The 13569-nt window shown below is 56.1% G+C and overlaps 1 protein-coding gene across 6 annotated transcripts; it reads right to left on the bottom strand.

Annotated features, from left to right (window-relative positions):
* Nucleotides 1-107: 107 nt before the first annotated feature.
* TOR4A (torsin family 4 member A) lies at nucleotides 108-10420 on the bottom strand. 6 transcript variants are annotated; one of them, XM_080561503.1, is made up of 2 exons: nucleotides 10073-10420; nucleotides 108-3251 (listed from the first exon to the last, which is right to left on the bottom strand). In XM_080561503.1, exon 2 carries the CDS (start codon nucleotides 3209-3211, stop codon nucleotides 1412-1414), a length of 1800 nt encoding a protein of 599 aa, XP_080417629.1. In that variant the 5' UTR covers nucleotides 3212-3251; nucleotides 10073-10420; the 3' UTR covers nucleotides 108-1411. The 6 variants fall into 6 exon arrangements, with proteins under 6 accessions (XP_080417629.1, XP_080417630.1, XP_080417627.1 ...); XM_080561504.1 differs by lacking the exon at nucleotides 10073-10420 and adding an exon at nucleotides 8421-8913; XM_080561501.1 differs by lacking the exon at nucleotides 10073-10420 and adding an exon at nucleotides 6412-6648.
* Nucleotides 10421-13569: the final 3149 nt, after the last annotated feature.

Here is a 13569-nt window from a genome sequence, read left to right on the forward strand (position 1 = left end):
GTGGTCTGCAAAAAGCACTCAGCAAAGCTGCAGCCTTTGCTCCCAGTCTGAGTCAGCTGCATTGATGCAGAAGAGAAATTTCAGAGGAAAACCACATTTCAGTGAAATAGAGGAAAAGTACTTTGAGTGATTTTATTCAGGATAGGTTGGATTTATTCCTGACAATAGCTCTGGAAGCAGGAATTTGTGACAGAAGTCTTTGGAGTCGACAGTTAGAAAGAGGCAAATCAAACAACCAGTGCAAACATCCACAGGATTATGTATATGATAATTCACAGCAAACTGTAGAAGGGGATCTGGGCACAAAACCAAAACCTGAAAAAGCAATGCCATAAATACCTGCTCCGTTTGCCTGCTCAAAACAGGGATCTGTGCTTTTCCTGAAGTGCTTCCAGGCCACATGCTCTCCATGGGGTCTCAGTGGCACAGAACCTCTTTTTGGCCTTGCAGCACTGGGAACAGGCTCAAGATCTCACCATCCTTGGCCCAGACAGCCCAAATTGTCTTTTCCAGTGTGTGTTGCTTAATATCTGTCAGTTGCTATTTTGGGCTTTCTAGATAATGAGCATGGTGAAGTGTACCCAGGAGCAAAAAGCAGAAGAGCTCTCGGGACAAGTTGCCTGCACCAGACCCTAACCACTCCGGCAGTGCTTTCTGCCCTGGCTGGCACGGCTGAGCAGCCTTCGAGGCGAGCCCAGACAGACTCACAGGGCAGAAACCTCGCTGGAGGTGCCAAAGGTGAGCTCAGGTATGAGCTCAGCTGAGCAACAGCTCAGGAACCAGTCCAAGAACACAAAGCAACCTCAGGAGCGTGCGGTCACGTAGGAAATGGAGAAGGCAGAGCTCTGACTGCCCAGGCATTTAGGGGTGAGGAGCCACAAATTCTCCATTCTCAAGGCATCCCCAATGCTGGCAGCATTGCCTCTGCTCTGCAGAGCCACCCGCCTTGCACAACACCAGCCAGGACCAAGAAGAGGGAAGGGGTGAAGACTGAGCCTGGAGAAGGAGTGAGATGCAGCTCCCTTTGCTGCCGAGACAGCAAACCCAAATGGGTCATGGTTCGTTCCCTTTGGTCTGTTCTCCACAACATCTGTTCTCATCTCACAACTCCTTAATGACCAGTATCCTGAACGAGCACGTAAGAAACAAACAAAGCATCTCCAAATTACTGGGAGGCTGCTTGGGCTTTGTTGACCGTGCCTTGTTCACAGCACAGCAGGAACGAGTGAGGCATCTGGAGAAGAGCGATCGTGCTGCAGAGGAGCCTGGGCTGCCGTCCCACTGCCTCGACCAGGGCAGCCTCCGAGCAGGTGGCAGAAGGCCACCTGGACCACAGTCCGCCGTAACTCTCCTCTGTAAGCCCAGAATTTTGTAAATCCTGAGCACAGGATTTGGTCTCTGCAGCAAGTCACTACAGCAGGTTGACTTTGGCCACGACCTGCTTGCAGCCCATCCTGGAGTACTGCTTGTCGCCTGTAGTGTAGTAACTGAGCTGGCTGGCTAAATTCTCAACATGGTCCTGGTCAGGATACAGCCCTTCCCTCCTCATCTCCTCTAGGAAGCAGTTGATGACGTGACTCTTCTCCAGGAGAACGAAGGGGATGACATCTGCAGACTTCCAGAGAGGGTGGGCATGGATCAGCACAGGCTGGACAACTCTCAGCAGCTCTTCAGCTCCCCTCTTCTGACGCAGAAGCTCAGCAGATGTGTTCTGGATAACAAACTGAGTGATTTCACCACCTCCTATGTTGCTTATTAAGATGTAGATGGCATTCAGGAACTCGTTGGTTTGATTGGGTTCAAAGAATCGGCTGAGAGTATCCAGCAGGACTGGAGACATGAGCTCAACCTCATCCAGAATAAACAACGGTATCTTCTCTTCTATTTCAGCTCTTGTAACCATGTCAGAAATTTTCTTAGACAAATCTATTTCGCAAGTAAGAGGAGCCGCACCGTTTGGGCAGTGATGCATAACAAAGTACTGAAGCACGAAGTCATTGTCCATGACAGAACGAAAATGTTTGGCCAGCAGCCAGCCAACGTGACTCTTCCCAACCCCTGTTGGGCCATTTAAAGAAATTACTAGAGGCTTGTTGTGTATGTGGGTAGCCAGATAGTCTTTCAGCAGTTCCATAATACTTTCCACAGCAACCTTCTGCCCAAATACTTCCCGGTGCATTGTTTTCTCTAAACCATCGAGGTCGTATTTTTGGAGGTTGTCATCCAGGTTCTCTATAGCATTGAGAATCTGGAAGAAGATAATGACAATGAGCAAGAGGAGGCAGCGTTTCGCATTGCTCTTCTCCTCTGTTGGAAGGTATCTTTTTGTTTTATCTGGATACAGGACTATCCGCGATTTCCTTCGTTTCTTTTTCCGCCTGGATTTGTTCATTGCACGCTGCTCCACAGATGTGTCAAAGGTGAAGTACTGTGACGTTTCAAAGCCACTCTGATTAAAGAAGGACATGGAAGAGCCGTACAGGCTGGGTCGGTTCAGGGAAAACTGCCTCTGGAGCAGCCGCGTATGGACATGCTCCGACGATTTTTCTCGAGGGAGCTCTAAATGCAGACGGCTTTTCTTTTGCACCCGGTATCGCCGTCGAAGGCGGACAATTGCCCTCAAGGGAGAAGAAATAAAAGAGATTTTCTTTGAAGAGGCAGGGTTTTCAGTATCAGGCCCTTCTTCCCCATCGCTCTCATAGTACAATGCCTCTCCTCTTGCATCAGTCTCAGCACGGGGCATCTCTCCCTCCCCGTCACTGTCTGTGCAGGGCATCTCTCCTTCCACACTGCCCTCAGCACAAGGGGCCTCTTCTTCTGCATCACTCTCAGCACTGGACATGTCTCCTTTTGCATCACTCTCGGCACTCAGCATCTCTACTTTCGCATCGCTCTCAGCACTCGGCATATCTCCTTTTGCATTGCTCTCAGCACTGGACATCTCTCCTTTTATATCACTCTCAGCACCGGGCATCTCTCCTTTCGCATCATTCTCAGCACAGGACATCTCTCCTTTCGCATTGCTCTCAGCACTGGGCATCTCTCCTTTTGTATCACTCTCAGCACTGGGCATCTCTCCTTTTATATCACTCTCAGCACCAGGCATGTCTCCTCTTGCATCACCCTCAGTACTGGGCATTTCTCCTCCCACATCCCCCATGGCAGCCGGCATTTCTCCATCCGCCTTCTCACAGGACAACTCTCCGTTCATCTCACTTGGTTCTTACAGCACATTCACATCATATTTTTTTCTGAAAGAAAAAAAAAGGACAATATAAAATCAACCTATGTAAGACCAGAAAGTGGCTAATAGCAGCCAAACGAGGAAGCTATCCCACTGTCTTACAAGCAGAGCAATTATGTGTAGCCATCAGCCACAGGAGGGTGGCAGAGGGAGACTTTCAGACTTCAGCTAACTTTCTGGAAGACCTTCCAGACACACAAGGCTACAGGTGAACTTCAGTGTGAATAAATGCAAATCGATGCCTCTCCCAGAAGATAACCCTGGCCTCACACACAGAAGGAAAACTCGGAGCTGGCTGGATCAGAAGTCATGATGTGTGCTGCCAGGAGTGCATCAGCTCAGTCCTCGACAGGGATCAAAAAAAACCCAAAGCGACATTAAGCATGATTGGAAAAGGAACAGAAAATTAAATGGAAATATCATTATGCCACCGTACAACCCCCTGGTGTGCCCAGATATCGACTCCTGGAGGGCAGATGGGTGCTGGTGGATGGAACCTGGGGCTGGGGACAGGCGGGCACCCGCCTCTGCTCTGCCCAGCTGAGGAAGCAGCAGGACCGTGGGCAGGCAGACCCTGCCCTGGACCAGAACTGCCCCCTCTGATTTCCCTAACATCTGCCAGGCAGGAGCAGCACACAAAAACCACACCTCTGCCCCAGCGTATGCACACATGCACGTACGCACACCCCCATAAGGAAACATTCGCCTGTCCTCCACGGAGACCTTTTGGGGTGTGGAAGTGTGCACGGGATAACTCGCTGCCAAAAAGCTCAGGCACGGGTTGTTGTGGCACGGCGACTGCCCTGGGGGTGATCATTCCCAGCTGTGCTGAGGCTTTGCAGACAGACACAGGGAGCAGAGTGGAGCTGCCCCACAGCCCCATCACCCTCCTGTCCCCCATCCTTCACTGCCCCAATTCCCACATGAAACCCCAGAACCGCACAGGGGAGCACAGGGCCACAAGCATCTCCCCAAAATTATAGCTGCATGGGTAATGCACGGACAAACCTCGGTCGGTGAGCAGGGAGGAAGAGGATGCGCTCCGGCAGCGGGACACGACGATGGGAGCACAGACCTGCCGGGGAAACCCCCAGGCGGAAGCAGGGCTTCGGGTCTGGATGCGGCCACCTCCACGTGCGGCAGCGCCAGTGCCGGCTCCGTCCCTGCCCTGCACGAAGATGCTGCCGGCGGAGCTGTGTCACGGTGGGAGGGCATTTCCCCGCCGCCTCCAGACCGCGCCAGCACTGACGCAAGGGGACAGTTGGCTGCGGTGACATCGCCAAGCCCGCGAGCAGGAAGCGGGGACGGGCAAGGCGAGCAGAGCCGCTTCCATCGGCCACCTGGAAAATCAGCCCCAGCCCCTGGCAAAAGCCTCACGCCTGCGGGGAGGAGGTGGCCCCATAGGGCTCGGTGCTCGCTCGCCACGGCGCAGCAGGAAGGTGCCAACCTGCAAAACGTCGTGCTCAGGCAAGGGTTTTACTTCAGGGAAGCTGTGCCCAAACCCGGCACTCAGCTCCTTGTGGGAACCGGGCCAGGGCAGGCGGCTCGCCGCGCGCTAATGGCTGTGCGAGCTGCTGCCGTGCAGCAATTAGCCCTGAGCGCTAATTGCTGACCCTGCGCAGGATTTGGCCGTGCCCTGCAATAAAACCAGCCAGGCAAGATTCCTGCGAGGACGTGCAGTGGCGGTGCGGGCAGCAGAGCTGGGGGCCACTGCTGGGGTCCCTGAGCTGTCCCCACACCACCCCAGGGCCACACGCTTGCTTCTCCCCAACTCGTTTGGTCTTTGCCCACGCGCTGCCTGCAGCCCCTTGGCGTGGCCATCCCAAAAGCTGCTGGGAGCAGCCCTGCGCTATGGAGCTTTGCCTGGGGACCGCCCCCCTCTGTGCTGCCACACACACACAAAGTTTTCTTATCCCCGTAGGTATAGAGGGGTGTGGAAATGCGAGGGTTCAGGGAGTGGAGCAATAACGTGAGGAGCAGTGCCGCATCCCGAATACACCCCAATGGATGCTGCAGGGTCGCAATGCGCTGCCCCACTGCTGCCTGCAGCCCTGGCGAAGTGCTGTGTGGCTCCACGACTCTGCCACCATGGTGCCTGCAACTGGAGCCCGGGGGTCCCCAGGCCCCTTCCCCAGCAGCTGAGAGCCCGAGCAGCCCATCCGTCCCCCAGCACGGGATGGCAAGGCCTCCATGCTGAGCTGAAGGAGGCTGGGTGGAGGCACCAAGCCCCGTCTCCAGCAATGACTACGTCCAGTCATGCATAAAATAATCCTGCTAATACCGTGAGTCAGGGCCTAATACCTGCTGTTACTGAGGACTTGAATTTTGTAAGAGCGGCCCCTGCTTGCTCAATAGGGATGGGGGAGGCAGCCGCGGCAGCATGCGGAGACGTGCCTTCAGCACCCTACTAGGACGTCTGGTGAAAATAATAAGCAAAATCACCAGCAATGAGATCTGCGGCATCCCCAGTGCTCGTGCAAACACAGTTAGCCACTTCCCCCCAACTGCTTCAGCCCTACAGAAGGGACTGAGCTTGGAAACGCTCTGGAGGAAGCTCGGGATCTCCTCCGCCAGCTTGTCCCTCAGTCCTTGCTCATCTCTCGCCCTGCTCCAGCCCAGCCTGACCCAGCCTGCGGGGCCACGTCCCCACGGCTCTGAGCACCCAGGGAGAAGGGAGCAGCACCCCGAGCCTGGCAATTTGGGAAGCAGAAGAGGAAAAGTGGGGCTGGTGAAGCTGCTGGGAAATAGAGAACAGCTGGAAAACCCCAAAGGATGATTGCCCACCCCCACCGCACTGAAATCAACCACCTCCATCTGCAACCAAACATTTCCGGGGGAAACGTGAGCAAAAGGGCCCCGTGCAGAGGGTCAAGGACCAAGGGGCCAGGAGGGGAGACCCTGGCTGTTGGGGAAGTCCGAGATGCCCAAAGCTCCATGCTGCCCAAATCGCTGTGCCACCCAATTCACTGTGCCACCCAAGTCGACGTGCCACCCACATCACTGCACCATGGGGCCAGCCTGGGAGCGTACCCCAAAACCTCTTTGTGTCTCAGGGCACGCACATGCTCACCGTCTCCCAAAACACCGCATGAAAATGGTAGCAAAGCAAAACCCACCCGCGACGCCCCAAAAGCCAGCTGTCCACCCAACCCCAGGTTTTCACCAACCAGAGCTCGGTGCGTGCGAGGCCGCAGGGCGTGCAGGGGACGGGGCCGGACGGAGCGCAGGGACCCGCAGCTTCTCCTCGGGGCTGGCCGCCGGCGCTCCCCTTCGGTCGCCCCAGCCCAGGCTGAGGCCTCGGACGGGCCGGCCGCCGCGCTGCCCCTTGCATCTGTATAAAAACCCAGGCGCAGGGAGGAAATGGCGCGGAGGAGTGGCCCCGGCGGCACTTCCTTCTGCTCCGCCGGCCGCTCTGTTTTCGCCCTTCTCTTGCTCAGAGCCCGGTGCAGCCGCTTCGTGCGAAGGCTGCCGGGCGTGGATGGGGCTCCAAGGTGAGCTCATCAGCCTCGAGAGCCCCGAGTTTGGGCAAAACATCCCCACCCCGTGGGGTGTGATTAACCCCAGCCCAGCACCGGAGAGGTTACAGCGGTTGCGGTGTGCTCGGGGGTTATCGGTGCAGCTTGGGGCAAAGCCAGGGGGTGAAACCAGGAAAAAGGAGTGAGTCCATAAAAAAGTCGTGAGTCTGCCAAAAACAGTGAGCTGGGAGGCATTGGTTTGTGTCTTCCTGGTCTTGCAGTGCAGGAGCTTTGCCCCCCCCAGGCTCCACTGATGCCTTTATCCCCCTACAGCACCCATGCCCGCTGCAGAGGGGACCTGACTGAGCTCAGCCCCATGCAAAAACTCACCCCAGACGGCTTCTTCCACTCACAAGATTAAGGGAGAGACAAAAAGCAGTGGGGTTTTGCAGCCCTGGTGGTGCAGAGGCTGCTGCACCTGCAGCTCGTCCCCCCAAGCATGTGCCCTGCCAGCCCCACGTTCTCACCTGTGCTTGCATGGCCCTGCTGGGCTTTTCCCAAAAACCAGCGCCAATTGGCAATGCCTGCCCAGCCCCAAAGCCATCCCTGGGCACTCTTTCAAGCTCTTTTTTTTTTTTTTTTCCTGGGTGAAACCCCAGGGGAAAGCGGACAGAGGGAGATGAAACCTGGTCCCCACAAGAGCAGCTGCCCAGGACCAAAAATAGGTGGGAAAAAATAATCCTAAAACTTTTCCAAGCCTGCATGGGGCTGCTGAATCTGCTGCAGCCAGGGGGATTTGCCTAACAAATCCTTGCAAGCGTGGGGATTTCAGAGTCACGAAGGCACAGGGGCTCGGCACCTGGGGTGGCAGCCGCAGCAAGGTCCCCTCCGGAGGAGCTGGGGTGGGCATTTTGGGAGCTGCCACCCTCACAGGTGGAAAAAGAGGCATTTTCTGGTTAATTCAGGGGTTTGCAATGGGGGAGCTTCTCCCCAGCAGAGCTCAGCGTGGCTGAACACCATCAAAAAGAAAAAGGCAATATTCCCCACTTCATTAAAAGCAGCAATTAGGAGGGCAAGAGGCTTCCAGCCACCGCCTGAAGGCTGTTGGGGAATGTTAACAGCCCAGGAAAAATGGGCTGCGATAATTTGGGAGGGGAGTGAAGCGTCCCCAGCACGTGGCTCAGGGGAGCAGGAAGCCCCCAAAACGCCGCAGGAGAGTGAGAGGAGGGTGAAAGCACCGAGGGATGCTCGCCTGGTGGTGTTGTGGGGCGCCTACATCCCACCGAAGCTGGGGGGACAGACGGACGTGCTGGGGGGGGGCCGTGCTTTGGGGGACCCACATGCAGGCAATGCAATGGGGGGGCTGTGTACATGGGGGGCACGCAGTGGGGGAACAAGTAGGGGCATCAGGCAGTGCGGGGGGAGGCCGAGCATTTGGGAGCACTTGGGGGGGGGCAGTGTGGCTGGGGGGGGCCATGCACGTGTGTTGGAGCAGTGCAACAAGGTGGGGGCGTATGCGGGGGGGGAAGGATGGAGCAGTGGGGGGAGCACGCACGTGCTTGGGGCAGTGCAGCGGGGAAGGGGGCAAATGCGATTTGGGGGTGAGTCCACGTATTGGGGCAGCGCAGAGGGGGGGCTGTAGGCATGGGGGTCATGCAGGTTGGCAGAGCAGGGGCTGGGTGTTGGGGGCAGCCCCCTCCCCTCCCAAGCCCCCCACTCACCTCGGGACACCTGCGAGCCCCCTGCCCTCGCTCCCTGCCTGCCCCAGCCTGGGCCCCCCCCCGGGAAGGAAGCGGCCGCTCGCGGGGCCCGCACGGGGAACCGAGAGCAACGGCTGCGGGCGCTGCTGCGGCCCTTCCTGCAGGGCCAGGAATGCAAATCCTGCCCAAACACGGCCTCTCCCACGGCTCGGCCCCAGCCAGGGCCTCCCCGGGGATTAAAGGGATGAAAAATCCCAGGGGAAATGATGGGGTACCCATCGACTGCAGGTAAGCGAACCAGTGGGGTACCCCGTCCCTCCTGTTGGTACCCAGCGCACTGGTTTGGGGCACCCACGCGTTCCCGTTGCTGCCTTTGCTTTCACACCAACTTTGTTGTTTTCCTCCGCGTTGTGGCATCTGTAAGCCAGGCGCATGCAAATCCTGCCCCAGCGTGAGGGCAGTGAATCCCCAGGCGCAGCTGGGGCTGAGGATGCTGCCAGGAGCTCAGGAGCACCCCAGGATGCAGCTCCCATGCTCCTGGGAAATATCTGGGCCATGGGAGGCAGCCGGTGCTGTGACCCCAAAAAGGGAAGAATAAAAGAATTAAAAAAAAAAAAAAGAGAAGGAATTTGTAATCCTTCCCACGGTGGGCACAGCAGGCTGGGAGCATCTCAAAACTCAGCGTTTTGGCCAAAAGCACAAATTGCAGCAAGCTCAATGCAAAACCACGCAGCAGAAATGCTGATTAGAGGCTGCCCGGGCAGGATGTGGCCCCGGGGCCACTGAGCTGGCCCCAGCTCCGCGCTGTTCCCTGTTTCACTGTTAGCAAAAATTTCCAACTTTCGTAAGCAGCCCTGGTTTAACGTGTCCTGAGTAACCCAAACAGTTTACGTGTGGGCTGCGGAATGTCCCTTGTAGGGAAGAGGCATCCTGCTCGGTTTATGGTGGGCTTTCTAAACAGTTTATAAATAGAGCAAGGTGAATGATTGCCGCCGCTCTTCTCGCAGCAGAGCAAAGATTTCCACCCAGTTTCTTTTTAAAGAAACTCAGAGCAGAGCACTCCAGATTAAAACCCTTAAGTGCCAGTTTGAAGCCATTGTTTCTCCCCGAGCAGAGCTGTATCCCTACCTCGCTAAAACAATAAGAGAAGGAAAAAACAAAGCAAAGCGGCTTTGGCGGCTTCAGCCCCTCACGTGCCAGGCTCGGTGGCGTCGCAGGAACGCTGCGGCCAGGTCAGGGAGGTCCCAGCCGTGCAGGGACAGCAAGCGGGGGAGGCACCGGGAGCTTTTCGCATGAGTAAAAATGTGGAAATTCAGGGGTGGAAAAAAAAAAAGAGGAAAAAGATTTGGAAAGTACAGGGAGAGGTGAGCAGCCCCAGCAATCCCTCCCACGTTACCCAAGCACCATCACATCGCTCGCATCCCCCCGATAACATAAATAACGTCTTGTTTCGCAAGCGGTGACAAATAAAGCGCTCTTAGCACTTCCCTGTGTAAACGAGCATTCGCCAAAATAGTTTATGTTCTATAGCGGGGGCATTTATAAAGTGCCACAGAGGGACTGAAGCCATTTCTAAGCACCTAAGGAGGAAAGAAGGATCAATACACGTTTTCAGGCTTTACGTTTTTCTTTCTTTCCTCTGCCAGTGGAAGAGATTTGCAACGGGCACGTACCTGGGGCTCCCGGCGTGGCCTGAGCCGGGATCCGGTCAGGATGCGGCGTCTCCTCCGCTGGCCGGAGCGCTCCCATTGCACGGTGCGGGGATGAGCCAATAGCCCTGATTTGTTTTTCTTTTTTTTTCTAGCTTCCTCAGCTCAGGCTGAAAAATTCCCTCCCTGGCTTGTTTCAATTAACTCGAAGCCCTTGACGTTCCATCGCAGCTGAAGCACTCATTAAACCGGAGTTTTTCCTACTGTAGCACTTTGAACCTACCGCAGCAAAACTCGCCCCGTGGCTCTGAGTCAGGGACGTGGCGGGGACGGGCGCAGCTCCTGCCCGCGCCGCTCAGCCCCAGCAAACTCATCGGGGTCAGGTTGGTGCAGGCTGCTTGTCCCGTGCTGAGCTCCGCTGCAGCTCCGTGCAGGCTGGGAAGAGCCCCGTGTGCCCCGTGTCATACGCACGCCAATCGAGAAACTTTTTTTTTTGTGGCTATCAGCAAAACACAACCAGCCCCGGCAGCGCTTGCAGCTGCGTTCGAGCCCCGGCTGCCAGCTCTTGCTCCATCACTGGTGGTGGCTGGGGACAGCCCCGCTGCAAAGCTGGTGGCGTCTTTGATCTCGTGTGACCGAAATATGTCTGCCCTCCCCGTCCCAGCCATGGAGCATCCAGATGTTTGGCATTCAGAGCGGGACTATGGCAAATGCACCCGATGCAGCCGCTGTCTGGCTGCTGCTGTTCCATTTGCTCAGATGGCTTTATTTCCCAAAACCAATCAAACAAACGAAATAAAATCAGAAGAAAGATGAGAAGGTGTGAAACACGGTCTCTGCTCCTACAGCCCATATAGAAAATAGGTACCCCCTTGGGATGCCCGTGCTGTGCTCCCTCTTGCCTTCGCAGGGCATGTGGGGTTGGGATGGAGCCCAGGTGCCTGGGGGCTGCTTTCATTTATCCAGGGGGGGCAGGGGCTAAGCCAGAGGTGAACAAAGGCACGAGGAGGCGAGCGGTGTTCAAGAGAAGGTGGAAAAGTCCCTGGGAAGCATTTTCTGCAGGGGAGAAAGTGTCCCCTGTAACCAAAACCAGGACCTGCTCCAGGAGCAGAGACCAAAGCCTGGGACGCGGGAAGATTTTGTCTCGTGTCCTTGTCCTGTGGCTCCCAGGGACATCCCACGCCACGCCCTGGCCACCCCACTCCCCTTCCTTGGCCCCAGACAAGTCCAGCAGGGTGTCCTACCAGGGCCTGCTGGGCTCCGCACTTGCTCCTGGCACATTTGGGCACGGATTTCCTTCCCTGTCTGCTGCCCTTTGGGACTTAGCCACCATCTATCCTTCTTGGCTTTACCTAGAGCAACGCCCCGTGCATTTGCTGTTAAAAACAAATTTTCCTGCCCTGCTCAGGGCTCCTGCTCCTTGCAGCACCACGTGTGCGCCCGAAGCCCACCTGCATACACCCCACGGTCACGCTGTCCCTCCCCATGTCCGCCTTTGGGCCACCAACCCTCAGCTCCATGCACCCAGCACCTACCCCACTGCCTGCAGTGCCCCATGTCCCAAACGTCCCCGTCCCCTTCATCTGGTCGCAGACAGCCCTGCACAAGGCGCCCACCCTCCTGCCACCCGTCCTGCCCATCAGCTGTCACCACGGCCCCCAGGCCACGGACAGGCACAACCCCCCGAAGGTGCTCTGGGGTTGAGGGCTTCTCAGCTTCTCTAACCCGGACAACACAGCTGAGAGTAAAAACAGGATTTGTGGGCAGCACTTGTTCAGCTTCAGGAACCAAAACAGCCTCAACTACCCCAAGTGCAGCACCACCACCACCAGCAGCCGAGCCAAACCCTTCTTGGTTTTCCAACGAACCCGAGCACAGCTACTGGGGTGGCAGGGGGCAAAGCCCTGTCCGCCAGCAACGGCTGTCACCCGGAGCGAGAGACCCAGGACATCCTGCTGTCCTTCTCTGAGCGGCAAGAAGCGTTGGACCGGGGATAGCCCAAGTCCAAGTCATCAAGGAACGTCCTCATCTGCTGGCTGGGACACAGAGGATCACCACGGGACAGGCTCTGACCAGGGCACGGGGTGGTCCTAGGGCTTTCCCAGCTGGGATTTGCCCACTTGGGGAAGAGCAGGGGGCTTGGAGGACAGCCCCCAGGGCATCTCCAGGCACTGCTTCAAATCGCCAAAACTTGCACCCCCACACCAGCTCCAGCTGCCTGAGAGGAGGACACGGGGCTTTTGTTCCCCTCTGTAAGAGGGACAGAAACCCCTGCTGCAGCCTGATCACAGGGGTTTTGAGGGTTTTATTTAGTTATTAACAGCCCCTAGAGCACAGGGAACATTTGAAGCTTAGTAATAAAACACGTTAACCAGTTCCTAGTGCCACAAGACCACGAGCCTGGAGCAAAGTGCCACAAGACGTGCTCTCACCCACAGAGGAAGAGCTGCAAATGTGCACGAGAGGGAGATAAGCCGAGAGCCCACAGCAGCGCTAAGGGTGCCCACACTGGGGGACTTACAGGCCTTTAATTTAAGTAAGAAAGACAAGGCTGGATGTTAAATACAGGTTGTTTTATCTGCTCTAAGAGTCTCTCATGCACCCGGACCCACAGCAGAGCAGCCAGGGTTACAGACCGCCCGCCCCTGTACGCTGTGTGTGGCCGCTGGTAGCAGTTTCAGCTGCCTGGGCTAAAACATTCAGCAGGGGATGGAAAGACTTCTTGGGGTGTGGAAACTCATTCTTTGCCTCACAGAAAGCACATTTTTTAGGAAGAGCCGGATTTCCCCAGCATATTCCTCCCAATAAGCAAAACCCACCTGGAAAGCAGGACTGGAACCCTGAATGCTATTCAGCAGAGACCGAACGCAATCCCAAAACACATCCATTGCTCACATCCATTGCTTCATCTTGTATCCAGGCTGGGGACACAGTGTCTAAGCATAGCTCAGGGATTATCCCATCCAACTGCCTCACTGATCTCAGCAATGGCAGTAACCCTGAAGCACGCCAACAATGCACACTTGATTGTAACAGCGGTGGTTTTCAAAGGGGATGTGCGTTCATGCCGTGGTGGGGCTGCCCTGCCAGTGCCTGGGTAGTCCGCTTATATCCTCTAGGACTAAAGAGCTTGCCTTGAAAAACTGCTGCATGTCATCATCTAAAGCACTCTTCATTCCACAATAAAATTATTCCACCCATCTTAAAAGTCCTGAACAAGGCTAAGGGGACCTTGGAGTCTCCTCGGAGCCAAAGGAGAGAGGATAAACACCACACTTGTTTTTACGTAGGGCCTCACTCACCACAACCAGCCTCAAGAAGCTGCTGGAGCCACACAAGGAGACCCAGACACAGCTGCAGCCAACAGCCCCCTCCCAAAACCTCCCGGGGCTGCAGCTGGAGACCCAAGGAAAGGACGATGGTGCCCAGCAGGCTGGGGACTTTCCTGCTGGCCCTTTCAGCGTGGGAAAACTGATGCAAAAAGCACTCTGCCAAAAGGAAAGAAAAGAGTTGGTACCATC

The sequence above is a fragment of the Anser brachyrhynchus genome (assembly GCF_964034855.1).
Source record: "Anser brachyrhynchus genome assembly, chromosome: 19".
NCBI classification, from domain to species: Eukaryota; Metazoa; Chordata; class Aves; order Anseriformes; family Anatidae; genus Anser; species Anser brachyrhynchus.